At 34.4% G+C, this 27,886-nt stretch overlaps 6 protein-coding genes across 9 annotated transcripts; 3 read left to right on the forward strand and 3 right to left on the reverse strand.

Moving 5' to 3' along the window:
- The first annotated feature begins 411 nt into the window (after positions 1-411).
- Positions 412-8,110, forward strand: LOC141717551 (polyadenylate-binding protein-interacting protein 4-like). The gene is made up of 15 exons (XM_074519674.1): positions 412-548; positions 2,647-2,800; positions 2,879-3,034; positions 3,108-3,244; positions 3,831-4,021; positions 4,420-4,597; positions 4,675-4,908; positions 5,299-5,390; positions 5,517-5,583; positions 5,704-5,737; positions 6,213-6,526; positions 6,629-6,775; positions 7,285-7,383; positions 7,465-7,527; positions 7,860-8,110. Exons 2-15 carry the CDS (start codon positions 2,683-2,685, stop codon positions 7,887-7,889), a joined length of 1,860 nt encoding a protein of 619 aa, XP_074375775.1. The 5' UTR covers positions 412-548; positions 2,647-2,682; the 3' UTR covers positions 7,890-8,110.
- Positions 8,111-8,780: 670 nt separating this feature from the next.
- LOC141717552 (mitochondrial import inner membrane translocase subunit TIM23-2-like) lies at positions 8,781-9,674 on the forward strand. The gene has a single exon (XM_074519675.1). The coding sequence runs from the start codon at positions 8,913-8,915 to the stop codon at positions 9,468-9,470; it is 558 nt and encodes a 185-aa protein (XP_074375776.1). The 5' UTR covers positions 8,781-8,912; the 3' UTR covers positions 9,471-9,674.
- Positions 9,675-11,823: 2,149 nt separating this feature from the next.
- LOC141717553 (glycylpeptide N-tetradecanoyltransferase 1-like) lies at positions 11,824-15,701 on the reverse strand. 3 transcript variants are annotated; one of them, XM_074519677.1, is made up of 3 exons: positions 15,571-15,701; positions 14,053-14,095; positions 11,824-13,356 (listed from the first exon to the last, which is right to left on the reverse strand). In XM_074519677.1, the coding sequence occupies exon 3, from the start codon at positions 13,321-13,323 to the stop codon at positions 12,013-12,015; it is 1,311 nt and encodes a 436-aa protein (XP_074375778.1). In that variant the 5' UTR covers positions 13,324-13,356; positions 14,053-14,095; positions 15,571-15,701; the 3' UTR covers positions 11,824-12,012. The 3 variants fall into 3 exon arrangements, with proteins under 3 accessions (XP_074375778.1, XP_074375779.1, XP_074375777.1); XM_074519678.1 differs by lacking the exon at positions 14,053-14,095 and having other exon boundaries at positions 11,824-13,336; positions 15,571-15,695; XM_074519676.1 differs by lacking the exon at positions 14,053-14,095 and having other exon boundaries at positions 15,571-15,693.
- Positions 15,702-17,087: 1,386 nt separating this feature from the next.
- On the reverse strand, positions 17,088-20,252 carry LOC141717554 (glycylpeptide N-tetradecanoyltransferase 1-like). 2 transcript variants are annotated; one of them, XM_074519680.1, is made up of 3 exons: positions 20,104-20,218; positions 19,739-19,820; positions 17,088-18,737 (listed from the first exon to the last, which is right to left on the reverse strand). In XM_074519680.1, exon 3 carries the CDS (start codon positions 18,701-18,703, stop codon positions 17,393-17,395), a length of 1,311 nt encoding a protein of 436 aa, XP_074375781.1. In that variant the 5' UTR covers positions 18,704-18,737; positions 19,739-19,820; positions 20,104-20,218; the 3' UTR covers positions 17,088-17,392. The 2 variants fall into 2 exon arrangements, with proteins under 2 accessions (XP_074375781.1, XP_074375780.1); XM_074519679.1 differs by lacking the exon at positions 19,739-19,820 and having other exon boundaries at positions 20,104-20,252.
- Positions 20,253-22,328: 2,076 nt separating this feature from the next.
- On the forward strand, positions 22,329-22,673 carry LOC141718215 (uncharacterized). Its single transcript, XM_074520596.1, has one exon. The coding sequence runs from the start codon at positions 22,329-22,331 to the stop codon at positions 22,671-22,673; it is 345 nt and encodes a 114-aa protein (XP_074376697.1).
- Positions 22,674-23,151: 478 nt separating this feature from the next.
- LOC141717556 (casein kinase 1-like protein 1) lies at positions 23,152-27,281 on the reverse strand. The gene is made up of 13 exons (XM_074519682.1): positions 27,133-27,281; positions 26,937-26,977; positions 25,982-26,051; positions 25,738-25,886; positions 25,553-25,648; positions 25,407-25,477; positions 24,837-24,898; positions 24,469-24,532; positions 24,297-24,381; positions 24,090-24,216; positions 23,920-24,002; positions 23,780-23,843; positions 23,152-23,599 (listed from the first exon to the last, which is right to left on the reverse strand). The coding sequence occupies exons 1-13, from the start codon at positions 27,203-27,205 to the stop codon at positions 23,376-23,378; spliced, it is 1,209 nt and encodes a 402-aa protein (XP_074375783.1). The 5' UTR covers positions 27,206-27,281; the 3' UTR covers positions 23,152-23,375.
- Between the last annotated feature and the right edge of the window lie 605 nt (positions 27,282-27,886).

Consider the following 27,886-nt stretch of genomic DNA (forward strand, 5'->3'; position numbering starts at 1 on the left):
GTTTCTGTATTGAAAAAACAAAACGCCCAATTGCAAATTGCTAAAATATCAATTTACACGGGTGTCCGCCCAAAATACTTACAAAATACATATTTGAGAGATGCATATTAAGTTTTTTAAAATAATAAAGGATACGCATTCACAAAATCCGTATTTCTTTATTATTCAAAATGAAATATGCATGTATATGATGCATATTCTTTAATTTTTTTAAGACTGTATATGCATCTCTACAATACGTATTCGATATGTATTTTGAGTGGAACGTACGGCCGATCGGTATTTTGGCAAATTAAAATTGAAAAATAGTGTATTTTAAGCAATTTTTAAAGGGGCGAGAAAAAAATAATATATTTTTGGTGATACGAAAAAAATATAAAATAAAACAAAATATTGAGAGGGGTGTAAAAAGATGGGATAGTAGGCACTAGTCAACTATTCGGGTATAAATTCCGGATTAAAGATCCATCCCCTTTAAAAACACACCGGCGGTGCTGCTAGGGTTCCCAATTCATTCGGTGATTAAATCTCGACTCTCTTCGTCTCTGGTAATCTCGCCTTTCTTCACTCAATTCAATCGATTTTATACTCAATTTCATTGCTTTTTTTTTATTTTTTTTGTAATTTTTTATTTCTTCTCCGTGTCGAAAATTTCGATACTTTAATTACTCTGTTGCTTGTAATTGTTTCGGTTAGTTTGTTTGTTTACTCATCTCTATTGTATGTGAAACATAATTGAGCAACACTTGTCATTGTAAGGCGATTAGTTGGTGTTTTTTTTGTCGTAATCATGTTTTCGTAATTATGCTGGTTTGGTTTGTTAATTGTGGATAAGTAATTCGTTTTAAGTGCTGAAGTAGTTAAATTCTGTTTGCGTAATTATGAAATTAATGAGATTAACTGGAGTTTGATTGATGTTGTGGTTTGTTCATATACATTTACGACTGTGTTTTTTTTTTTTACTTAGATTCGTATAAAGTATTCTACTTTAGGATATGTAAATAATCGAAAGTTAATCAGGTTTCGGGATTAACATTTAACGCTATGTCATTAAGTGCAATTTAATTGGAAAAGGAAGGATCTTTGATCTTTCTGTATTGAGATAATGTTCTCATACTGGTCTAGGTTCTATTGGGATAAGCACCTCAATATAGATATATAATTAAATGCCGTGCATTCGGCTGACGTTTTTGATACTTCCGCTCACTTAAGCTTTTAAGTGTCGGTAAATCACCCTTTAAACACCTGCTTCCTTTGTTTCTATATTCTGATTATGCTTCGAACCGTTTCAGCTTATAATAGCACAAGCATTCATTTTATGCTAATACATATGTTTTTTATGAAATTAAAGTGTGTGACATTGCCAGAGGTATCGAATTTGGATATGTATACAAAATATGTTTGATTCAACTGTTTACAGTAGTAAAAGAGGCTAAAACATTAATGTTATTATTATTGTATATCCACGTGTTCTGTGTTAAGCTGTCGGCGATATAAATAAGCCACGTTACCCAAATGTTTGTTCTGTTCTTTTTTTGTTGTTTGATAAATGATGCTCTTTGTTAATTATTGTTAGTTATTATATGTCTTTATGAAATGATAATTTTAAAAATGATTCTATCCCTTTTTTCTTAATGACCATATAAACATTTTTTTTAACTCACTTTTCCAATTTTTTTTTTAAATTGTTAACTCTCACGTAAAAAGTTCTATAGAATTTATATTTCTTCCTTAATTTTCAGATTACTATTCCAAGGCGTACTAAGTAAGCCCTAATTCTTTTGCAACAACTGAATAACAGTTCCTTACAGGCCTTTTGATTTGGTATTCAAAATTTGCTGGTTCGATTTCTTGCTTGCAAATAACTTAGTTAATGTTTCGCGGTGAAGCAACTTTGCGCTCTATCTTCTATTCAGTTGGGGTATAGAAATGTTGATGTGAAGATGTTCTAGATTATCTAAGTCACTTTTGATGCCTCTTCTGTTTTTTGTAGTCATGTGTCCACAATTTTTTTTTGGTTATATTCTAACTTGGGATTTTTAAATTCCCCAAGTCAACATGGGATCGTAATAAGTTATGTTTCTAGTCAACACTATGCCAGTAACATAGCAAGAGGTAAGCCATTGCTCAAGTGTACTCCATTGGGAAGTATGTTACAATTTGCAGGCATCTTTTCAGAGGTTCTTTTGGTCCCCAGATAATGTTTTCATTCTGGCCGAGTGCCGAAGTGCTAGCGTGACAAAAATCACAAGTTTACTATATTGAGTGAACTTCTAGTAATTGACATAAAATGGGGTTTAAGATGTCTATGGCTTAGCCTGTTAAGTTTGTGAAAGCTGCAGGTTACTCATAATATGCATGATTACTTGTTTGCGTCTTTATTATCAAACAAATGTGTGCAATTTTCGCAGTGGCTACACAATTTTGGATTATCCTTTATCCTGGATTTGTGGATCACATATCTCCTGTTACTTAAGCATTTCTGTCTATTAAATACACCCTTGTTGGGTAACTTTATATATGCAGCGATTTGTTTATAGAGTTCAGAATGAATAAATTTCGCTAATTATATACGCCCATATACCTTGATGCAGTTTAGCGTTCATTTTGAAAAATTTCTAATCTTTTTATGCTTCATTCTTGCAGCACTTTTTTGCAGCGGAGTCGAGGTTGGTCTTAAGTATGAACAGGCAACAATTTGTGCAGCCTCTATCTGCTAATGGTTTTAGTCGTAGAATAACCGATAAAGAAATCGGAACTAGGGTTGATAATATGTTGGTGACGGGAAAGATTGTTCCTAGTAGGTTAACAACATTTTAGAATTAGTGAGTTTATATATGGTTTTGTGATCATTATTGTTTAATATTTGTTATATTAGGTTTTCTGAGGGGCGATAATGTGGGAGGAAGCGATAGTCCCTCACACGAGAGGCTAGTTTATTTGGCAACATGTCTTATAGGACATCCCGTGGAAGTCCAAGTGATAGATGGATCTGTATTTTCCGGGATATTTCATGCCACAAATGCTGATTTTGGTATGTTGAATTCATTATTGTAGTAATGCTGCTATGTGCCTGGACAACATGGTTAAGTTAATTCATTTTGTAGGTATCATATTAAAAATGGCTCGCTTGATGAAGACCGGTTCTTCCCATGGACAGATGAATATTTTAGATTACGTTAATAAGCCTCCTTCAAAGACTCTGATTATACCAGCTAGAGAACTTGTGCAAGTCGTTGCAAAGGTGATTATAAGTTAATACGAAGTTTATGTTGGACTTTACATTGCTTCATTTGTGGAACTTGCTCTCCGAGTCAGTAATAAATGAAGTCAGGTATTTGGCTCACTGTCACCGATCATTTAGCTTGGTGGGGGATGGGGGCTAAATTAGGGTTTTGATTGATAATTGTACAAGATAATTCTCACACAAGAAAATAATAGCATAATGTTTCAATATCAATAATAATAATAATAATAATAATAATAATAATAATAATAATAATAATAATAATAATAATAATAATAAGACTAATCTGCTGAATTAGAAGAGGTAATCTCTCTATATAATAAAACTTAATCAATCTTTTCTAATCAAAATCAAATCCTAGAAGATAAACTTTTCTACTATGAATCTAAAAGATAATTATGTACTATATATGTGTGTGTGTGTGTGTGTGTATTCTATAGTCTTCTAAACCGTCTATATTGCTCTCAAATTTTCTTTTTGGGCCTTCTTCTTGGCTGTATTGCATCATAGCTCAGTATTGCAGTACTATAATGTACTCAAATTTTCATATTTGCATGATTTTAACTGTAAATCTTTGAACCAGGATGTGTCCGTAACAAGAGATGGCTTAGCTAATGAGATCCAGCAAGTAAAGCAACAAGAAATGATGACAGACTCCTCCATCTCACAATCACGTCATGTTGAGGTGGGAAGAGAATTGGAGCGTTGGGTACCTGATGATGATGATAGAGAGTGTCCGGAACTGGACAACATATTTGATGGCCCATGGAATAGGTTAGTAATGCATATTACAATATTATTCGTGTGTGTTACTGTCGGGTGAATAATGTAGGTGGTAAGGGTTTTCAACAAACAACTGAATATCATCATTTGAATCTGGTGCAGTCTTAGATAGTTGAGTAAGTACATATGTTTTTGTCTTGACCTCCTTTTCTAGACACTGCTTTGCTGTATAGATCTTCTCGGCATGCTTATTGTACTTTTGATCTTACAATCACTAATACAGAAATGGCTTCATGATCTATCCTTAACTGTTGTATCTGAGTAAATGAAGTCCTCCCCGCCCCCTCTCCCGAAGAAATGAGTAAATAAATAATTTTAACTAATAATATTAATACAGTTCACCATCTGCTAATACTTAGCTGCAAGTAATGTGCAATACTGTGTTATAGGGGCTGGGATCAGTTTGAAGCAAATGAAGCATTGTTTGGTGTAAAAAGCACTTTTGATGAGGACCTGTATACCACAAAACTAGATAGAGGTCCTCAAATGAGGGAACTTGAAATGGAGGCACTACGAATAGCTAGAGAAATCGAGGGTGAGGATACCCAAGATCTTCATCTAGCTGAGGTAAAGGCTGAAGCTTAAATCTAATTATCTAGCCTATGTATACCATAAAATTTTATCTCATCAGTCATTTCTAATAGGAAAGAGGCTTACAACTTCATGGAGACTATGAAATGGACGAGGAGGCTAGATTCTCATCGGTCTTTCGTACGGTTGATGATAGTGGATTTGATGAAAGGGAAAACCTTTTGGATTTCCGTAATAGTGAAACCTTTGGAGATGTCTCTGGTTTTGTTGGCGGAAAGTCTTTTCCCGACTTTCCAAGTGGGAGAAGTATTGATGCTGCTCAACTGCTCTCAATTTCTTCAACAATGGTAGTCATTACCTTCAAATCTCAGTATTTATAAGCTTCTCTATGTTTCATTGTCATTCCTTAAATACATTCTTTCAGCAAACATTATATGATAATATCTAGTACATTTCATATATTATAGTTGAATTACCCTGAAGTTTACGTTATTATATGTTCAAGAGTGAGTTTAGTGTTTGAATGGAACATTCTTTACCCCACTTTCCTCCATAATAAATCATAAACTTGTATTTTCTGTTTCAAGATTTTTACACCACTTTTAATATTTCTATAAATTTCTATGACTAGTATTGATTTGTTTTCCAGATTTTCCGTGCAGCATTGTGAGGAGTGACTAAACATTTTGCAAGTTAGATGATTAATTTTGCTTTTTTCAATTTGATGTACTATTCAGGGATTAGTAGAATCTTCTCAGTCGATCACTGGTAGTGAACAATACCTCCCAGTTTCTGATAATAAAAAATTTTCATTTGATCGTGGAAGCAGGTATTATGATATTTGTAGTCTTACGCATCAAATGTCAACTTTTTTTAATCAGGAGATTTTAATCTCAGTGAAGTAAATACGATTCCAGCCTCGCATACTTGTCCTAAATGACATTTCTTAATGCAGGTTTCAAGAGTTTCGATTTAGCGATAAACTCGTAGATTACTCCAAGGATGAGTTAGAGGCGCCAAATGTGAGTTATTATTTGATTGAAAATTTTGCTGCTGCTTAGAAAGCTTTGGCTTTTATCAAGGTAGGTTCAATTAACAAAGGTGTCTTCTTCCATCCACAAAAACGGGAAAATCCATTGCAGGTAGCTGAGGAGGGTCAAGCATCAAAACATGCGTGTGAGTGAAATACTTTTTCCTGATCTCTCTCTGTGTAAAGTACTTTTCCCTGTTCCGTATATACAATTATATCAGAGATACTTTTCACTCGGACAATTTTCATCAGCTCAATCATTCATGTTTTTGTTCCGATTTCCTTTTGGAATATGTTTATTCATTTCTGGCATATGACATTGGACCAGATCAGTGGACAAGATCAGCTAGGTGGTTGAAATTTCTGTGGGCCATGTAGCATGTCCAATGGGTTAAATCTTTAGCTTTTTCTCATTGCTCATATTATGTGACTCTTGTCTGTCTGTTATTTTGATGCTATTTTACTACATGTGATGCAGAGTTAAGGTATTTATATAACTTTTGTGATATTTTGGTTGCCATTATATGTGCGTAAATTTATGCTAGTTAACCTTGTTTCTTTTCTAGGACCTTGTATTACTTCTGCACCGAAGGAATTTATGTGGGTTTATTGTTTATCCAGATTCACATCCATCAACTAGGCCTAAGAGAGCATCGTCTGACAAGGTGGGACTGTCCCCAAATGCTGCTGCATATGCTCCAACTTCATCAACTTATGGGAAGAATTTCCCTAGTGATTTATCTGAGAATGCTCCATCAGCCAAACAACATGAAACTACACAACCTATTCTCAAGCGTGCACAGCCTGGTAGCTCAACATCGTCTGCTTCAGATTTTGGAAATGCTATTCCTGCTTCAACATTTACTGGGTTGTCACCAAGCTCATCAGTGGGTTCGCTGGCTTCAGAAAGATCAACACTTAATCCTAATGCTAAGGTAAAAATTTATGAACCTGTGTGCCTCTCTTTGACAAGCTGATCTTTGTCAGCTTGCTCTTGAATTATTCTTGCTTAATATTGCTCATTTTTTCATAAATAGGAATTCAAATTCAATCCAAATGCAAAGAGTTTTTCCCCAACGAAGACATCGTTTAGGCCTGCATCTCCGGTGTCTGATGGTTCCTTGTATTACTCAACTAATGCGCCAAATGTCCCACACATGCATGGTTCACCCGTAAGCATTGGGGTAAGTGTTCTCTAGTACCTGTCAATTTCCTTCTCCTTGGTTAAATATACCATAATACTGCTGGATACAATTTTTATGTGCACTCAATTTTTATAATTTTAAGACCAGGGATCAGGAACTTATAGTTTTAAAATAATCAAGAAAACAGATTGAAATACTTCAGTGGACCAGTTTTACACATTCATATATATGTTGCGTATGATGTTTCACATTAATCTTCAACGGGTTTCTACTCAAAAAAGCTTGGTGAAAAACTTCATTGCTGGTTGGATTAGAAAATCTATTTTTTTAGGTGAATTAAGTTTCAGAATTAAACAGATGATTCTCATTTTCAATCTTAGTTAAATTTAAATCCATATCAGTTTCATATTTAATAGGACGTATTATATAGACACACGGCTTGACTTTTAGTAGGACGGCCTCTTTAAATAGATTCAGATTCTAATATAGCTCCCCTATAAAATGTCTGCAGGGTTGTAGTTTTGTGGCTAATTATGTTATTGTTGCAGATGGGACCAACATTTGCTAGTCATCAGCCCGTCATGTTTAATCATCAAGCGGCACCAATGCAATCACCTCAGACTTATTATCACCCAACTGGACCTCAGGTAACTCCACTCTTGCTGCATTGTTTAATGATTGCTTGCCTCTTATGAAACTTCGGCAACAACTGTTTACATTTGTTGCAGTACGGGCAGCAGATGCTACTTAATCAGCCTCGCCAGGTCCTCTACATGCCAACCTATCCTCCGGTAAGAGAATTCCTTTTAAATTTTTGTTTTTGTCTGTCTTGTTTATCCTCGAGGCTCCACCTGAAATAGGTTATACGAAGATCATTTACATTTTTTAAGAAAGCTGATTTTTTCCTGTAAATTTTAGAAGTTTCTAGGAAAAAAACCAATTGTCTAGGAAAGCTGCATTAAAATAATTTGGGTGTTTTCTCTTTATATTTTTGTGTGACTAGTTCATGATATGGCAGACATACAGTTCTGGATACATGTCTGTTATTGTAGCCTGAACAGTCACATGTTTATTCTAAATGTCATGTTTATACTAAATATCTGAACTGTACACTGTTTAACAGGAAATGCAGTTCAAAGGAAGAGACTATTAGCCAGTGTTGGGGGCTGGCTGTGACCTCGATGATCCATGCCGAGGAGAGAAGCACATGCTACTCGTGGTTGTCGTACTTTTTTCTTGAACAAATGCAGTACAGAGGAGAGTTTCAGCACAATATTGGCTGGCGCTGATTCATTGGCGATTTGGGAAATGCTTACAAATACCATGTGCGTCGTTATTGGATTGTTCTTCCCATCCAATGTCTCATGTCTAGCAGTTATTAAGCTCTGATATTTCCCTTGTCCTGCTATTGACCATTTTGCGAGTTTTTTTTCTTTTCTTTTCTTTCCGGGGTTTTGTTTTGATATTGTAGCTGTTTATAACCCATAGTGACTAGACATTTTGGGTGGTCTGTTTTGATGTTTAGTAAAGATGTAACGTTTATAAAGATTATTTTAGAACAATTAGAGGATCAACACCAATATTGTAAAACTTTTGAAATGTGAACCTTTTTTTTATTAAATAGTTGTAATTTACTGTCATAAAAAGGTAGTTTTATTACCCACAATCTATTACCTACTCTTTGTTGACTTCCAAAAAGCATTTTTACAAGCAAACCTCAAAAGATTTTGCAAAGAGTTGAACATTCCAACATGACTTGTCAACTTTTAATAAAAATAAAAAAATCAAATCCAATATAAAATCGGATCTCGATTTATAGAGTTCTAATTCGATTCGGTTCGATTCTTCGGGGAGAGAGAGAGACCACTAGTCAAGTAAAAGAAATCGAAAAACCTTTTTCTTTATGCAAGTTTAGAATTTGGATATAAATAATATAGTACATACTTATTTTAATTTATTACACTAAATTACATTAATTTATTTTTGCTAAATTACACTAATTTTTTTTTGCTAAATAAAAAAAAAGTATATATACAGTTTAGAACATCTTGGAACTCAGCGTAGTTGCAGACCATTTGTTCTGTGTCACGTACTTTAATTTCTCTTCTCTAAAAAAGAGGGGAATAACAAAAAGATCAAATCTTTATAAACCCTAACCCTAATTTCACCCAATTCAATGGCTTACCCACCAAATCAAACCGACCCGAATGAACCAAATCGTCGACTTTACAACCCATATCAAGATCTTCAAGTCCCAATTCAAAATCTTTACAAGCTCCCCACTTCGCCTGAGTTCTTGTTTCAAGAAGAAGCGATTGCTCAGCGCCGTTCTTGGGGCGAGAATCTGACGTATTACACCGGAATTTCTTACCTCACCGGCGCCGTCGCCGGCGCCGGAGTTGGGTTTGTTGAGGGGGTGAAGGCGTCGGAGCCGGGGGACACTTTGAAGCTGAGGATTAATCGGGTCTTAAACGGGTCGGGTCATACGGGTCGGAAATTTGGGAACCGGGCCGGGGTGATTGGGTTGATGTATGCTGGGTTGGAAAGTGGGATGGTGAGTTTGAGGGATACTGATGATGTGATTAATAGCGTGGCGGCCGGGTTAGGGACCGGGGCTTTGTATAAGGCTGCGGCTGGAGTGAGGTCTGCGGCTGTGGCTGGGGCGATTGGGGGAGTTGTCGTGGGAGTTGCGGTTACGGGGAAGCAAATGTTGAGGCGGTACGTGCCTATTTGAATTATTCGAGGGCTTGGTGATATATTTTAATTATGTCATTTTAAATTGTAATACAATTTTGATGGTTTGGGTGTGAAATGATAGGTTTCATTTTCGCCTGTTGTAGTAGCATGGAAATGTGCATGCTTTGATTAAGAAACCTAGTTCGAATAAATTTTAATGAACTTTATATATTGATTGCATTGAATGCGGAGTTATTATTTATGTCTGATGTAGTGTTGAGATTTTGTAGCTTAATTAATGGCAGATTGTTTGGTTAAATTCGAGAGGTTCCATTATTGTGCTAATGAGAGGTTTCTTTTGTTTGTTATATTGGTAATATGCGGAGATTTTTTATTTTATTACGATTGCATGTTGGCGAATGTTTTGTACTATTATCTCTGTAGTGTTTTTTGATCAGGTGGTCAATTGGACATTCCTTGCTATAATTCTAATACCTGTACCCATGAATAGGTTTTTGTTTGTTTCCGTTTAGACTATGGTGTTTCGGTCTTTGTAGTAATAGATGAAGGTTTGTTGGGAATGACGAGTTTGAAGTTCTAATTATTTTAAGGTACTTGAGAAACTGTTTTAGGCTTCAAGATCAGGACAACTGGATTCTTTTCCCATCTAAATCCACTTGCACAACAAAAATATAATTTTCCGCAAGTTATCTTTGTGTGTGCGTGTGTGTATTTTTTAAATTCCCCATTGTAGTGCGAGGCGATTATTACACTTCTATTCAAGGAATTATAAGTAATTTATAATATGTATGTTATGCGCCATAGTTAGACTTTAGTACATATATCTGGGGTTGCAAGTAACATAGAAAAAGTAATATAATTCTCTTTAAACTCAACGTGTAGCACCGAATGCTTAGGGATGCTATTTGAAATGTCCGTCTTAAACTGCATATAGTTATTGAGAATATAGGATACAAGTGTGGGATGGGGTTTGTCCCTACGTCCGAATATATTGAGGAATTGCACAATAGTATTGCTTTGTGGCTGTCTAATCAACAGCTTTAAAACTCATAAAAGCTTATTGCAGAGGTAAAGTGTATTTCAAATGTAATATAGTACAAAGAGGAAGGAGTAGATTGAAGGTCATTGGAAAAGGTGTTATAAAGACGATGAAATAGCAACTTGGATTCCCACTAATTTTAATATAGGTTTTTGCCATTTGGTTAAAGATATTAGACATGCAAAGAGTCTAACTTATTTACAGATTTAACAAATAGAAAAATATATTGTTTTGTAGAAACACAAAAGATGGTCTTGGTATTTTAGGACTACGAATACTCTTTTAATAGCCTTATGTGGTGGTTGTAGAAACTAGAAACTATTAAACATTTTGTGTCTGGAAGAGATTTTATCAGGTTACTCTAGATAAAAGGGCTCTAGTCTGAAATGGTCATTGTTTTGCTTTCATGACATGATGCCGCATTAGTACTGTTGTACTAGCGCCGCCGTTGCTTCATGTCCTGTGGTGTTGGTTTGCTTATGATAACATGGACCAGCTCTGTAGGCTTTCGGAAATGCACTAAATATGTAATCATATATTCTGGTTAGCTTTTGCATTGCTTGCATATCTGTCATAAACTTTGAGATGGAATGTGGCTTTTGGAGCTGCCACTTCCACAGTTAAATTTATTACTTTCGGGATAAACCTGGACTGTACAGTTCGTTCCTGGCGCGAAAACACCTGAGACACTTAGATAGGAAGATGTTAAATTATTTCTTGGGCATGCTTTGCTAAATGCTGCCCAACTACAGTGTGCTAGATAGCCTGTAATGGTATCAGTTCGGTACATAGCACCAATATCTGCTTCTTTTGTATCTTCAGCTATGAAGAACCGAGTCCAATTTTGTCATCCAGCCATTGACCTATAGTTGAAATGTTAAAATGTTTTTATTATCTGCTCATTAGTCGCAAGAAATCTCTAATGGCCACATTCAGTGGTAAGTTACGAAGTTATCAGTTGTGCTCATATGTTCTATGCTTATCACCTGCTAATGCACATTGCATGAAAATCTGACCATAATCTGGGCAGCCTAGATGAGTAATGTGGTATATTTGGTTCAATATATTTATAATTAGAAACTAAGTTTTTTAAATTATGCACCGAGGGATTGTGAAACTCTAGGCAATTAAGAAAAGCTATATGTGAAGTTGTGAACTCTTGCACTCCATTCCCCGCAAGGCCAGGTTTGAAGCCTAGTAGGAGACATCTACTCGTAAATCTCAAACTGCTAAACTTTTGACATAAGCATTGAGGCCAATGATACATGAACAAAATTCTGTATTATTTTCTTTGTTCTTCGTCCAAAGGCACGATCTTCGAATGATATAAATACAATCTGAGATACATTCATATAACCATCTGCCAAATTATATTTCGAACACTTTCTTCTAAATGATGAAATAAGAAAGTTACAGGTGCATATTGAGACTAGAAAGTTCAGTCCTGAAAACAAGAAAGCTTTTAGAGTTTACTAAATGATGAAATAAGCTTGAGTTCGCTAAATGACCAAATAAGATCAAATTTGCAGAAAAGCTTAAACTACAAGAGCACAAGACCAAGTTCTGATGGTCTCAAGACATGTTTTACTCTGTAGTTATAAAGGTAATAATGGAGCTGCCCAAGACCTGGTCCAAACTTCAGCTCCTTCAGAAAAGAGTCATTTTGCATGACATCTAATGCAGTAAAAACATCGTAATCCTTCTGTTTTGCCACTATAAGTGCATCATTCATCAGCTGAAGCAACAGAGTCTTAGTCGATACGTTGTAGTAGGAATACGCAGCCTTCAGAATTGAGTGACTGGGGTGGCCTAGAATGGAGGAAGGAAGTGTGTAAAAACTGCAGAAATCAGTTATTTCATGAGTCTCGGGGCTTTCAACCAAAAAACTGTCCACAACATCCTCCTTCGGGAGAAGCAAGTGCTCCACATCACTTTCATCTAGGTCAGGTGCAACAAGAAACTGCAGCAAGTAATTTCTAAGCAAACGGGTAACTGCAGGAACATCATGGAGTTCCATCTTCCTAAACCCTGGAGTGACTGGTGATTCGGGTAACTTGTAAAGTTTTATCGTGCGGCTCATGGTCATCCTCTCCCCAAGTCTAGAAAACCCAACATCAATTAGTTTCTTTGGGTTCAGAGATCTATGCCAGTACTGACAAGCTGATATAGGTGTGGGGAGAAGCACACCTGCTGTATAAGCTGCTTGCCAAATGTTTTCCAAGTTAACCCTCCTAGTCACCTCTTTAATCATGACTGGAGCAAGTCGCTTTGATCTAAGCTTCTTATGAACACACAGGAAATTGATTTCAGCGATTTGAACAATAGTGTCTTGCACACGGATTCTTGCAGGGACTCCAGTTATAAAAGCAACCAGCTTTTTAGAACTCTTTACTCTTACTCCGATATGCCAGCTCTTATAATGACCAGGAGGGCAAAGAGCCCAATGAAGGAACTCCTTGGAGTAGTTGAACCTGAACATGTTATCATCATCCTCTACATAATTATTACTGAGGAGGTTATATACCTCAGTACACATCTCAGTCGATTCCATGTCACAAGTAACCCATTCATAGAGACTTGGGAGATTATAAGGTTCTTGTTTAACTTCAGACAATGGTGTTGGAGGTTCAATAGGTCCTTCAGGTAAGCTAGAGTCACCAAGATCCTTGAACTGACCAACAGGTTGAGATTCCCAAAATTTGTGTCTCTTTGCCGGAGAAAGTGATTCCTGAGCCTCTCGTGCTAGAGAATCAATTGATACATCACTCTCATTCCCAGAAACTGAATTCCCATCTGGATTAGGGGCTTGATTATCCACGAGCAAGTTGGAATTTGAATCGTGATCAGCCATTTGTAGTTGCAACCTAAACGACAATACAATAGACTGTACAATAACAGATTCACGATTTACAAAATCACTTCAGTGCTATGGTTCAATCAAAAAATGAAGCACAACAAAGCTTAACGTTGGGGTACAAGAGAAAGCATGTAAATACACGACATAACTATTACAAAGTTTACATTATCAACAGACTCTAGCACATTTTAGGATCATATATACGTATTTCAAATGGGACAAGCTTCAACGGGACCTTGAAGATTGCAAGGGAAATGTAAAACAGACATCAACAATAAGAATATCTATCCACTTTTTAGAGATACGACACAAAGCTTAGTGTCAAACTTCATTCTTCATCTTAAATTTTTTCACTTCACTCTCCTTTCCAGTCAATGCAGCGACCATTAGACATTATTCCAAACGGATATCGTCTAGTCAAATTTCTGTTTTGCATCATATTAAAAGGTCTCAGTTGTTAGATTCCTATTATCTACAACATTTCTTTCAATCCTCCAAAGATAAGGGGCTTTCATAAAACATCTTAGTCTTCATGTTTCTGATGTATCCAACATTAAATTACAAGCTGCCAGTCTGTTGAATTATAAATTATAACCAATCCAATCTAGTATTCAATATTCATCAGTTATGGAGAACATATTTATCAATTCTAAAGAAAATGTGGAGTAGTTGATTGTTATGATTACATCATTATACTCTAAGATGCTATTAATGATACCATACCAAAAAGATGCAGTACTACATGCAAACACACATCGAAAAGGTCCTGCAGAAAAAGCAATGGTTACTGGTAAGAGCAAAAATGGTTAGGCTGTTAGCTAAGCTATAGACATCCTTAACTAAACTTTAGGAATGTTGTACAAATTAGAGCACCAAAAATGTCCTAGCGATTCTTTAGAAGTCAGAAATTTCCTCTCATGCGGTCATGCCTTACTTATAAGTAACCAAACCTCATTCCTAATCTTGTTTTCAATACAAACTATTCATTTCTATCTCCTTCTCCATTTCACATACACAACTAGAGTTCAAATATAGTAATACCAAGATGCAAATATTAGAAATGTTGTTGGAGTTATACAATAATATATCTCCTGAATCACAAAGAACCGGTTTAATAATATTAATAAGAAATATGCTAAGACTCTATTGGAGTTGCTCTAAGCATCCATTATACCAAAAAATATTTCATCTTGTTCCTTCACACTTATAATTACCATAAAAGTATGTTCAGTTTATGAAGCACTTCAGGTTGTAACGACACAAACTTCATTAACATGACTAACGAGGATGATATTCCTATGGTACTAGAATAAGTTACTTCAAACAAAAATTTCAATAAAGCTCATGACTATTTATGCTTACATCTCTTATTCATATATTTATATATATAGAATGAAATACAACAATGATGCTACCAAGAAACTAACAGAAGCTTAGAATCAAATATCACTGTCCTTCAAAGAAGAGGATGTTGAGATGATATTCCACCAAAATAGAATCAGACTAGTTGATACATAATCCACCATCAGTGTCATAATACTCTCGTATCATATTTGTTTCTTCAAAACTAAAGAGTCTCGAATTTCCTTTAAAATTTCAAGACTTAAATCTTTAAAATTTTTTCCAGTGTCAGTTAAGGATGGGGGTACATTACTCGAAAGTTGCTTCCAACTGTTAAATCTACCTCTTATATTACACGGTGTTAGTGAGAAATATCTCTTAAGAATCTCGTAAATCTCCATTAAAGTACTGTTAAGCGTGTGTGTGAGTGTGCAGCAGCTATGCATAAGAAATCATGACATTGTAACAAACTTTCTTCGCAAAGATATCGAATTCTGAGAAATGAAAAAGAAGATTACAAATGTGTAGATCTCTAGTCTATATACTAACAGCACAGTTACTATTGCTCTTACTGAAACTACTCATCATTCAAACAACTTATCACTAAAAGCACTTGCCAATAAAAAAACCTATTAAGTACTCATGTCAAAATACATACTACTACGAATAATCTTAATAATATGTTATTTGTAGAATTCAATCTTATATCACTTAAAAATAATATTAGTATTATATGTAACGGTTCTAAATTGAGTGACCCGAAATCAACTACCGAACTTTTAATGTTTCGTTTATATCGATATTCATTTCATTTAAATAAATAAAATCAAACAGCACCTAACAAAAGCTGACCGAGGACTAATGGAGGAATAAAAAGGTGCAAGAGGAAGAAGAACATACAGATCGATTCAGTGGAGATCGCTTTGGGATGCGTGCCGTCTCTCTCTCTCTCTTGTCTGCACTTCTACTGTAATTTATTTTTTTGACCGCTTAGTCAAAATAATTTGTTTTAATTTTTTTTGACTGCTTAGTCAAAATAGTGACGACTCCTCCGTGGATTTGTATTAAGATAAAATTGTTGAACTAAATTAATTTATTAATTCATAGTGGTGTGATGCAAGACAACAATGTAGAAACAACGAATTATATAAAAAAAAGGATAATAAGATAATAATTTATGAATTATATCGTTTTCAAAAATAATTAATTACTATTATTTTCAAAGGAGTGTATATTTAAAATTAAATACTCCCTCCGTCCCGGCCAATTGTTTACATTTGGTTTGGTCACGGAGGTTAAGAAATATGTATAAAGTAGTGAAAAAGAGAAAGAAAAATGAGTGAAGTAGCGGGACCCATTGATTTTTAATGTATAAAAAGGAGATAGTGGAGTAAGGGTAGTTATGAAAAGGGAAAAAAGTGGGAAAGTGATGGGACTCATTTACTATTTTTGGTAAATTTTGAAATATAAAAAATTGTATGGGACATTTCAAAAAGGAAAGTATAAAAAAATGACCGGGACGGAAGGAGTAATAATGTGGGAATTCCAATATTTGTATAAACTATAAAAACCCTAGTTAAGGGACTAAGTCCAGGCTTTATTACAAATAACCTATTTTATTAATAAACTACTACCCGAACATAAAATACAAATAAATAATTTTAATACTCTCTAATCTAAATTCATATGAACTCATAAATAACATATATAAATATTTTCCATTCCCGTTCCTTGTCAAGGTGTAATTATTATTCAATTAAATGTGTGCATATGACCAATGAACATGTAATTTTCAGAATTAAAATTTAAAATATGGGAACAAATTTGTAATAAAAATTAAATTATTCTTAATCTTTACCCACGCTCTTTTAAATAATTATTGTTCTGTACTCTGTAAGATAAAATAGACATAAAAGCAAGCTAATTTTAAGAATTTATCTTCCGTGTTCTAGATTCATATTGTAGATTGATTCTCGGCAAAATTTGTTACATTAGATCCAATGTAAATATAATTAGTCACAAAAACATAACTAAATACTTTTATATTAGAACTCTTAAATTTGATACCATTACATAGTTCTAAATGAAAAATTAATTACTATTGTAATATACAAGAGATTGTAAACTCAAAAAAAAAAAAGAATTAACCAAAAATTATATGTTGTTGACTCAGTTGGTTAAAAAGAGAATAATTATCCTCTTGATTATATATTCGAATCCCACGGAAAAATTTATGAATTTATGATTATGTCTCCTGAACGTTCGGAGAACAAAAAAAACCCTTTAGTACGTTCTATATCAGGCAAGAAAGTGCTGTCAGAGAATAATATAACACTCAACTTGACCAAAGTTCAGTGTAAACTGTAAACATTGAACATTTAAGGCTCTATTTGGACAACCACCTAAGTTTTAACAGCAAAAGAAAATTACTAGCATGCCACGTACAGTTCAATTTGAAACAAGTTCCACACATTAAAACGAAATCCTAGCATGCCTTGTACAAACTCATTATAGGAGTTCAAACATGAAATTAAATAAAAAAAAAAGTTCTTTGAATCACAAAATTTGCGGTACCAGTTCCACAGAAAAATCTAATTCCCGAATCCAAACACAAATAGAGCACAAGACCCAGTTACCGGTGTATTTTGGAACTAGAACGTTCAGACCTGATTACAAGAAGAAAGGAGTTCGCCAAATGATCAAATTTGCCGAAAAGCTTAAACTACAAGAGCACAAGACCAAGTTCTGATGGTTTCAGGACATGTTTTGTTCTGTAATTATAAAGGTAATAATGGAGCTTCCCATCACCCGGTCCAAATTTCAGCTCCTTCAGAAAAGAGTCATTTTGCATGACATCTAATGCATTAAAAACATCATAATCCTTCTGTTTCGCCACTATAAGTACATCATTCATCAGCTGAAGCAATGGGGTCTTGGTAGACACATTGTAGTAGGAATACGCAGCCTTCAGAATTGAGTGGTTGGGGTGGCCCAGAATGGAGGAAGGAAGTGTGTAAAAACTGCAGAAATCGGTTATTTCGTGAGTCTCAGGGCTTTCAACCAAAAAACTGTCAACAACATCCTCTTTGGGAAGAAGCCAGTGCTCCACATCATTTTCATCAAGGTCGGGTGCAACCAGAAACTGCAGCAAGTAATTTTTAAGCAAACGGGTAACTGCAGGAACATCATGGAGTTCCATCTTCCTAAATCCTGGAGTAACAGGTGATTCGGGTAACTTGTAAAGTTTTATCGTGCGGCTCATGGTCATTCTTGCCCCCAGTCTAGAAAACCCGACATCAATTAGTTTCTTTGGGTTCAGAGATCTATGCCAGTACTGACAAGTTGATATAGGCGTAGGGAGAACCACACCAGCTGTATAAGCTGCTTGCCATATGTTTTCCAAGTGAACTCTCCTAGTCACCTCTTTAATCATGACCGGAGCAAGTCGTTTTGATCTAAGCTTCTTATGAACACACAGGAAATTGATTTCTGCCATTTGAACGATACTGTCTCGTACACGGATTCTTGCAGGGACTCCAGTTATAAAAGCAACCAGTTTTTTAGAACTCTTTACTCTTACTCCAATATGCCAGCTCTTAAAATGACCAGGGGGGCGAAGAGCCCAATGAAGGAACTCCTTGGAGTAGTTGAACCTGAACATGTTATCATCATCCTCCACATAATTATTACTGAGGAGGTTATATACCTCAGTACACATCTCAGTCGATTCCATGTCACAAGTAATCCATTCATAGAGATTGGGAAGATTATAAGGTTCTTGTTTAACTTCAGACAAAGGTGTTGGAGGTTCAATAGGTCCTTCAGGCAAGCTTGAGTCACCAAGATCCTTGAACTGACCAACAGGTTGGGTTTCCCAAAATTTGTGCTTCTTTGCCAGAGAAAGTGATTCCTGAACCTGTCGTGCTAGAGAATCAACTGATACATCACTCTCATTCTCAGAAGCTGAATTTCCATCGGGATTAGGGGCTTGATTATCCACAAGTGAGTTGGTATTTGAATCATGATCAGCCATTTGCAATTGCAACCTTAATGACGATACAAATAGACTGTACAATAACAGATTCATTTACAAAATAACTTCAGCATTATGATTCAATCAAAAAATGAAGCACAAAAAAAATTAAAGTCAAGGTACAAAAGAAAGCAAGTAAAATACAAGACATAACTATAACAAATTTTACAGTAGCACATTACACAACCATAAAAAACAGAGTTCAAAGAGGACTAGCTTCAATGGGGCCTTGAAGATTGCAAGGAAAAACGTAAAAGAGAGATCAACTATAAGAATATCTATCCACTTTCTTGAGATATGACCAGTGTTGTTTAAGGCGGAGATTATTAACAAGCACACGACCAAAATATGAAGCGCTAACAGAGAAGCGCCATTGATCACACGCCTTTTTACCACAAACAATAGACCCGTAGGTGAAACAAACGATAGACCACAAACAAGAATAACAAATTAATCTTAATATGACATCTGGTGGGTGTAAATATTACATAGATTTCGGAGTGAGTTCCAGTCAGTTTAGAACGGTGCATGTTAATCGAAAGTTGCTTCCAACCCATAAATCAATCTCAAACATTATATAGTGATAGTAAAGAAACGAGAAACAGTGTGCTACTCTAAACCTCCTAGGCTCACCTATTACTAGTACTCAGTCAAGAAAAAAATTAATCCACACTAGTTTTATCTTTATACTAATATTTATCGAATATTGTCGTACTTACTGATTACTTCAATCCATACATTTCGAATAAACCAAAAAATACTAGAGGTTCAAGTTCAACCAGGCTACATTAGTATTCTCTTCGATTCTCCTTGTCGGAAACAATGCACAACTAAAGTGCCGTAAATCAGTTCTCCTTTCCTCAAGTATAATCCAAAGCTAGACAATAAATTTTAATATCGACATTAGTAACAACTAAATATCGAAATTAAACACAACCGAGACCAAGCTGACCACTAACAACACATCGAGGCTATATTATAAAAGTAATACTAATTATAATAAAAATCAATTTAGAACGGAACGGAGTACGTTACTTGAAAGTCGCTTCCAACTGACAAACCTAAAAACTGGAGATTCAAGTTCAACCAGGCTACATTCGTATTCACTCCGATCCTCCTAAAATTGCCGTAAATCAGTTATAATTTCGTTACGAGTAATCGAAAGCTAGACACTCAGATGATTTTAATTTCGACAAAACTAAAAACTAAATATCGAAATAAAACACAATCGAGACCAAGCTAACCACCAACAACAGTACAACGAGGCTAAATTGCAACAAGTAATGATAATAACAGAAATCAATTTAGAACATCACAAGTTGCAAATTAAATTGTCAAATAAATCAATTGAAATTACGAAATTGAAATTGAAAATGAAAAGAGCAAGAGGAGGAACATACAGATCGAAGGAGAAGGGCGGATTGAACAGAGGTGCTTTGGGATGCGCGCGGCTTTGTTTGTCACGCAGTGGCCTCTTCTTGCTCTCTCCACTCTTCTCTGCCCTAACTATTTTATATGCTTAAAATAATACACTATTCGGGTATGAGTATTAGACCTCGTAAATTGGATAATGGGATCGGTTTCGGATGGAATAAATTTTGGATTTGTTTGATTTTCGGATTATGATATAATCGGTAGTAATTCGGATAGGATAAATTATTATTATTATTATTATTATTATTATTATAATAAATTTTTGTTATGAAAATTCAAAATAACAAATGCATAGTCCGTTATAAAGTAATCACAAGTGATGGTTTTGATCCTTCTCACCAAAATATTATATTTTCCATTTTCTTGATTATGCTAATCATTTATTAAAATTTTGGTCCAAAATACTCGTCAAAAATTATTATTTTGTGATAATACGAAATTTCGTCTACAACATCCGTCTTGACACCCATTTTACATATTTTTATATTATATATTAATCTGGGATACACATTTATATGATGCGTATTAGCCGAACATACGTATCACCCGAATATTTTAAAAAATCACATATGCGTTAGACGATTTGGTCTATCCGATGGATAAGTTACGCCACACATCCTGAAATTACGATATTTTGATGATTATCTTGTTTAGATCCGATCAAAACTAATAAAGTAGAGTTTTTAATATAAAAATTAAGATTTTTTATTTTTTGATTTTTAATTTAAAATATAAAAATTGAAACCCAATTATCAATTATGTTAACGGGGTTGAAATCTGATCTAAAACACCATCATCTCCCATAATCGGCATCGTCATGTTGAATCTAAGCATCTCACTCAAGAGAATAATCTTCACGTGCTTCGATGCTTTACCAAATTAGTTTAGTTGTTTCATATATACAGTAAATGTGTGTACCATACACTCCCCATGGTATATTATACTCTCCCGTCCCTAAAAACATTTCTTATTTGTGTTAACCATATTTGTCAATATACATTTTTAATCGTTAATATCTTTAATTTCGTATTAATATTAAAAATAAAAACTTTATTATATTAAAATACTCATAAATACGAATCTAAAAAAATCACTCGATATTGTATTTAATATTATAAATTAAACGTAAATTAGTAGTCAATAACGACAGTAAAAAAGTCAAAAGAGAAATATCATTTTGGGACTGAGGGAGTATATAGTTAAATTAAATATTACAAAAATGAAAAGCACATGGGATTGGTGCCAATTGCCTGTTGAATAACGAGATTTAGGTCAAAAATTTCGCTTCTCAAATTATATAAAAAACCGAATAACATCGTATATTATAAAATATTTTGACGATCGGCACATAATAAAGCTTCAAATCACCGAATCAATTATAGGGCCAAACGCTTAAATACTAAAATTTAGAAATCTATAATTTTAGCAGTATTTTTTTTGAGATGGGTGTAGTGATGACTTTTTCCAGGCTAAACACGTTAAAAATTATACTATAATTTTAAGTTCAAAATTGAAGAGTATTTTGTCATTTTGTAAAGAAATTTACATTGACCGGTCAACTTACACACGTGGCAATACAGCATGAATAGATTATTCACACTCAGCTGACAAATTAAAAATCAAACAAAACGATTGTTGCGGCATATTATATTAAAATATTATCTTATGAAATGGAGCAGTAATTTTTTTAATATGATATGATATAAGGATCCTGTAAAATTATACTCCCTCAGTCCCTTCCCGATTGATTTACATTTCTGAACAAGTGTCCGACACGTATTTTAAGGTGCATAAAAAGTATAGTTATGTAATTTATTTTAACAATTTTCTTTTTCTGAATAAAAGTTGAATTTTAATTTTTATTCTAGAAAAATAAAAATGTAAAAATAAATTACAGAACTATATTTATGCAACTTAAAATACGTGTCGGAGATTTTCTGAAAAATATAAATAATTGAAAGAAACGGAGGGAATATAACGGTGTAACATGATGTAATAATCGTTTGTGGTGGAACAACTCCCTCGAATAAAATCAAACTATTGAAAATAGAGGCAAGAATCTAACTACTTCCCCATCATAGAAAAAGACCCTCAAAGATCAACTCTCCTTTTATCTCCTTCAATTATTGAAATCACATAAAAAACAAATCAACTTTAAATTTAACTCATTTGAGTTTTTCTTGATCAAAATATGGAGCATTTCAGATCTCAATCATGCAGAGATGGAAGAGATATGCAAATTGAAAGCTACAACACTGCAGGAGGAAGACAGGTAGTTCCAACAAGCATGCAAGATCTGAGAAGTTACAGTACTAATCATGCTTCAAATCCTGGAGCTAATTATAAAGAAGTGCAGATCAAGAAAAGCAAGAACAGTCTCGGGTCAACTGCGAAAACTTGGAGTTTCAATGATCCAGAGTTGCAAAGAAAGAAAAGGGTAGCTGGTTATAAGGTTTATACTGTTGAAGGTAAAGTCAAAGTCTCTTTTCGAAAGAGCTTTAGGTGGATCAAGGACATTGTGTATGGAAGGAGGTGATTCTTGAATTTGATTTAAGACTGCGGACCGTTTGAATTATGGGATTCCAACCTGGTTAACGCGAATGTGAATGAGATTGTAATACCATGATCCAAACGGCATCTATATTTATTGAGTGCTTTGTTTTGTCTATCATACACCTATATCTGTGTTGATCAACTTAGAGGAAAGGTAGCTGATTTGATATGATGCTAATGTTTTATAATAAATTATCAATTCTGTGCTATATGTTGTAGAGATATGTGCAATATACCTAATATGTTATACACTTGCATATTGTTGTTTTCATCTCCAAGTACTATTGTCTTATGTCTTTCTACTCTATGAAATCAAACTAAAACAGGCACAAACTGTCATATTATACCAAATGCTTGTTAGTTGTTACTAATATTTAAGCAATACAGTCGATCAACGATCAAGTAACAGTCATATGTCGAGCCTAAGTAACAGAGAGAGAGAGAGCATCCAGAATTAGGCAATAGCAAAAAAAATCTAGTTTAAGGTGATAGACCAAGGGTAACAGTATGGATTGAGGTAGCATATGTAATTCATAAGTTACTGCAATGTTATTTTCAGGGAACTCGTAAACGCAGGCTCATACTAATATAACATACTTGACAATGCATTCCTTCCAGATGTTTGGTACTTGAATTCAAAATTGGCAAACAAGTAAACAAGTCAAAGCTCCTGCTAGTGCAACTTCTATTGGTTTAAATTGAGTCCTTCAATACCTTCGAGAGCCGTATCAAAGGGCAACATGTCCGGACGATATCTGCTTGAAGAAATAAGCCTCTGATCTGATGACACTAGTGAACTTCTCTGTGCAGATGTGGGGATATTTTGGAACCCTGCCGGTCTTGGACCAAGTAAGTGCCCCCGAGAGGAAGTTGCTGCTAACCAACTAGCAACCTTGTCTTCATCACCACCTACAGAGGATCCATTGCAAGAATACTTTGAGCTACAAGTACTAAGAGCTAATACAGCAAATCTAGCACCGAAAGAGAAATGCAGACTAATGCTCAGATGGTTAAAATACTTAAAATAGCAGATGGTTCAGTTCTATAACGTGTTACAATATATAGAACCTGAAGCTAATGCAGACTCACCTGATTGTCCATTAAAATTGGCACGTACAGGCGGTGCCCCAGAAGATGTTCCAGCAGTACCATCCTTTACAAAATAAATCATATCAGTCGAGCAGGATTACACAAAACATAAAAAACACCCATAAGAATGTGCAACTTACAAGAGCACGAAATGGAGGATTGGCAAGCTGTGACTGCTGGTATTTCAGAATTGTCCAGTCATATACGTAATCAAACTGAAACCCTATGATAAAAAAGGTTAGTGCTCAGATAGATGACACAACACTGTAATGAAAATAAAAAACCATTGCAACGTGTTTAAAATATAAACCTTCTCGAATGAAAAGGTCTCGGAAGATTTCTTTGAGATAAGCATAACTGGGCTTATCATCAAACCGCAATGAACGGCAGTAGTGAAAATATGATTCGAACTCTGTAGGATATCCTTGACACAAGACCTGAAAATGATCAGGCCTCACTTAGTTTCATAGTTATTTTTATTAGCAGCGTCAGAAATCCCTAAACAAACAAAGAACACCTCAAATGAAGTTGAGACTTTCTTTTCACTGATTTTTTCATACTTCTGTTTCTGGTTTCTTGCTTTTAGTCCCTGCCAAGGGAGGCTACAGAGTAGAAGACATAACTAAATTGGAATTATTCAAGGATGCACACACACAAAAACACGAGCAAGAACAAGAAGATATAATTACCTTCCTCGTAAAAAATACATTAGGACATATCCAAGTGCTTCTAAATCATCCCTTCTGCTTTGCTCTAGATATAAGATGTTGTAAAACCATTAGGACAGACGACATAGTATTTCTCTTTGAATCGATGTTATTATATTACTCTTGGCTGTTGTATAATGGATAAGAAGTCCTCTTCCTGATTTCCCCATCCCCTCACACTCCCAAGTTTAGCACTTATTTTTTTGGATATCAATCGATAATTAAAGCTTAATTCCTCAAATTAATCATTAATAAACCACACACCGGATGAAGGGTGTGCATGAAAACTTGTCTGAATTTACAACTGCACAAAAAATATACAGAATATAAATCAATACAAGTAATCATACCAATGCCAAGGTGTGTATTCGTGCTAACATATCTTGCTGTCCCTCTCAAATTAATATTTTCTCTGCATTTGAGACGAGTTGCATCAGATAAGATATTATTTTCCCCTATAAACCATTTGAGAAGTTCTTCAACAGGCGTAGATGTGAAATCATTACAGCCATTCAGCAAAAAAAAGTAAATTTTTATACGTATAATTGTACAAAGGCAAATGTAGAACATCTGTGTATAAGAAAATGATAACGAAAGAGAAACTACTTCAGATTTTTTTTTGTCACCTGTAGTTTCAAATATCTAAGTTGGATAGAGTACTCATAGCGGTTATACTTGAAATTTGAAAAGTAAATAGGCTCATAAGCATGAAATGTGTAATATTGCTATAAGATTTCATATGTAGCACATAATTTAAACACACACACACACACACAGAGAGAGAGAGAGAGAGAGAGAGAGAGAGAGAGATGGGCCACCGGCCACCTACATAACAAGAACAAATAGATTTGCGAACAAATAGCTTTGACCATCAACATAACCTTTAAAACTCAAAAATGAAAATGTTGCAAAGAGCTCACCTGTATGGGATATGCCTATGAGTTGACGAATCTCTATACTTCTTAGCTAGTCCAAAATCAATGGCATAAACCTACAGAGCACGTGCTGTCAGATCATTATACGAAAGATAGGGTGACAAGGGAGGAGGATATAAAGAATACAGTACCCGATTTTTGTGTCTTCCTGTTCCCATAAGAAAGTTATCAGGCTTAATATCATGATGAAGGTATGATTTTGAGTGAATAAATTCAATCCGACTTATCTGCCAAACATGAAGTTACAGCTTCAAAGCAATTTGAGAGAACAAAAATTTGCAATGCACTAAAAATCAAAATAGACAGTCGAATGTACCATCTGGTCTGCAAGCATCAGAACAGTCTTTAAAGACAGTTTCCTACTACAGAAGCTAAACAGGTCTTCAAGACTAGGTCCCAGCAAATCCATCACAAGAACATTATAGTCTCCTACAACTCCAAACCATCTAACGTTTGGAATTCCGGCTGTCAAACAAGATATCATTGTAAAAAGACAGGATCTCAGACATGACAACACAGAAGGAAATACTTGCTACAAGAGGATTAAGAATGTTCATTACATCCGCCCTGCAGTACTTTGTACAAGTTCGCTTCATATAACAACTGAGGATACTTTGTCTTGATATATTCCTGTGTCATAAACGATGTAAGAACCCGAGCTACAATTCTCAGTCAAGTAGAACTGTCGACAGATTATTTAATCAACTATATAAGAAACTCCATACACCATATAATTTGACGAATTTGAGCTGTGATCACGACTAATGAAGCAGCCATATGATAAACATAAAATGACTGTCTAATCTACAAGTTCAGGATACTTTTCATTTTACTTAGTTCGACTATACCAAATGCATAGTGTCCCCATGTGTTGTAGTTACATGCTTCTTAATACCAACTAGCTACTAATGAAAGAAACAATTTCTTCCGTTAATCTACTTATATAAAGTAGAAACTAGATAATACCTCATAATCTATGTTCAATACTAATAGAACTTCATAATAAGTTACAACTAACTTATTCTTATATAATAACCTAAAAAATCGAATCTTTTTGTAGCTTGCTCCACATAACTTTTCATACTAAGTCAGGTCTCTATGTGAAGGTACATTGTGGCTTATTCTGGGTGATTAGACATAATGAACTTCAACCACAGTTAACTTGATTCTTACCAAGCATTCGTCTAACACCGGGGAATCAGAAGATCGTGTAAATAAGCACTAAAGGATCTTCATCTGAAGTTGTTCTAATGCATGCAACAACTTAAACAGCACACAAGATTTAACTCTTAGGTGTACAAAAAATCATATACACATCCACAAAACATGCCGAAACCTGTAACATTTATCGAATTTGAAGTACATTCTGCTTATTTAACTATATCTCGACAATGCAAGTGCGAAAATTTTAAGCATAAAATTGCTGATACATCTAAAACAAGAGCAGTATTAATACATGTTGATAAATGAGATTGTAAAAACCAAAGATTACACAACAAACAACAAATGACTCACTAGCTTGATGGCCACTTCTTCATTGGTACGAATATCAGTACCTGCAATATAAAAAAAAATATAAAAATGATCAAAAACAAGAAGACGACAAAACCTCCTCGCTCCCTTTAAAGGATGTCGATGGTTCGAAACTTGTCAATAACGAACTAACAAAATATATATATATATATATATATAAAGTCATGAAAGAAGAGACCATTATATATCTTCCCGAAAGAGCCGCTTCCGATTTTCCGACCAAGCCGATAATGACCTACACGAAGCTCCATCAGTACACAGTTGCAAAATAAACTAGGCTGCAGAGTACAGACAGAGATTGAACTTTTCTAGCCTACAAACCCTACAAAATTTGCCAACTGTCGGTGCAAAGTTTATAGGATTTTTTGTATAAATACCTTATAAAAATATTTGCGAAAATACAGATGAACCTCATATCTCATATGCAACAATACGCAGCAGCGTCTGTATTTTTGCAAATATTTCCATTAAAAGTGAAGTGGTATTTTTGGTAAAAATATTAAAAGTTAATTTATAATATAAATATTATAACTCCCTTCTTAATATAAGCATTTCAATAGATAGATATTGGGCCTGTTTGGCGGTTACTTAATTGGCGGTTACTTAAAAAGTAACTTATTCACTTATAAACTCGTAAGTACTTATTGACGAATGTTTGTCAATCTAATTTATAAGTTGAATTTACAACTTATAAGCTGATAAGTTGAATGTTTGTAACGATGTACTTTTTCTCAACTTATTTTGATTTTTTCACCTTTTTATTAATTTTAATTTTAAAATATATGTTTTTAAATATTTTTCGAATTTTAAATCCACAAACTAAGTTAATTGTATTTAAATATTATTTATTATAAATTATTTAAATAAAAAAATTATGTTTTTAAGTAAAATTATCCAAACACTTATATAACTTATAGATATTTATCTACTTA

This window comes from Apium graveolens, chromosome 4 (assembly GCF_009905375.1).
Source record: "Apium graveolens cultivar Ventura chromosome 4, ASM990537v1, whole genome shotgun sequence".
Taxonomy (NCBI): domain Eukaryota; kingdom Viridiplantae; phylum Streptophyta; class Magnoliopsida; order Apiales; family Apiaceae; genus Apium; species Apium graveolens.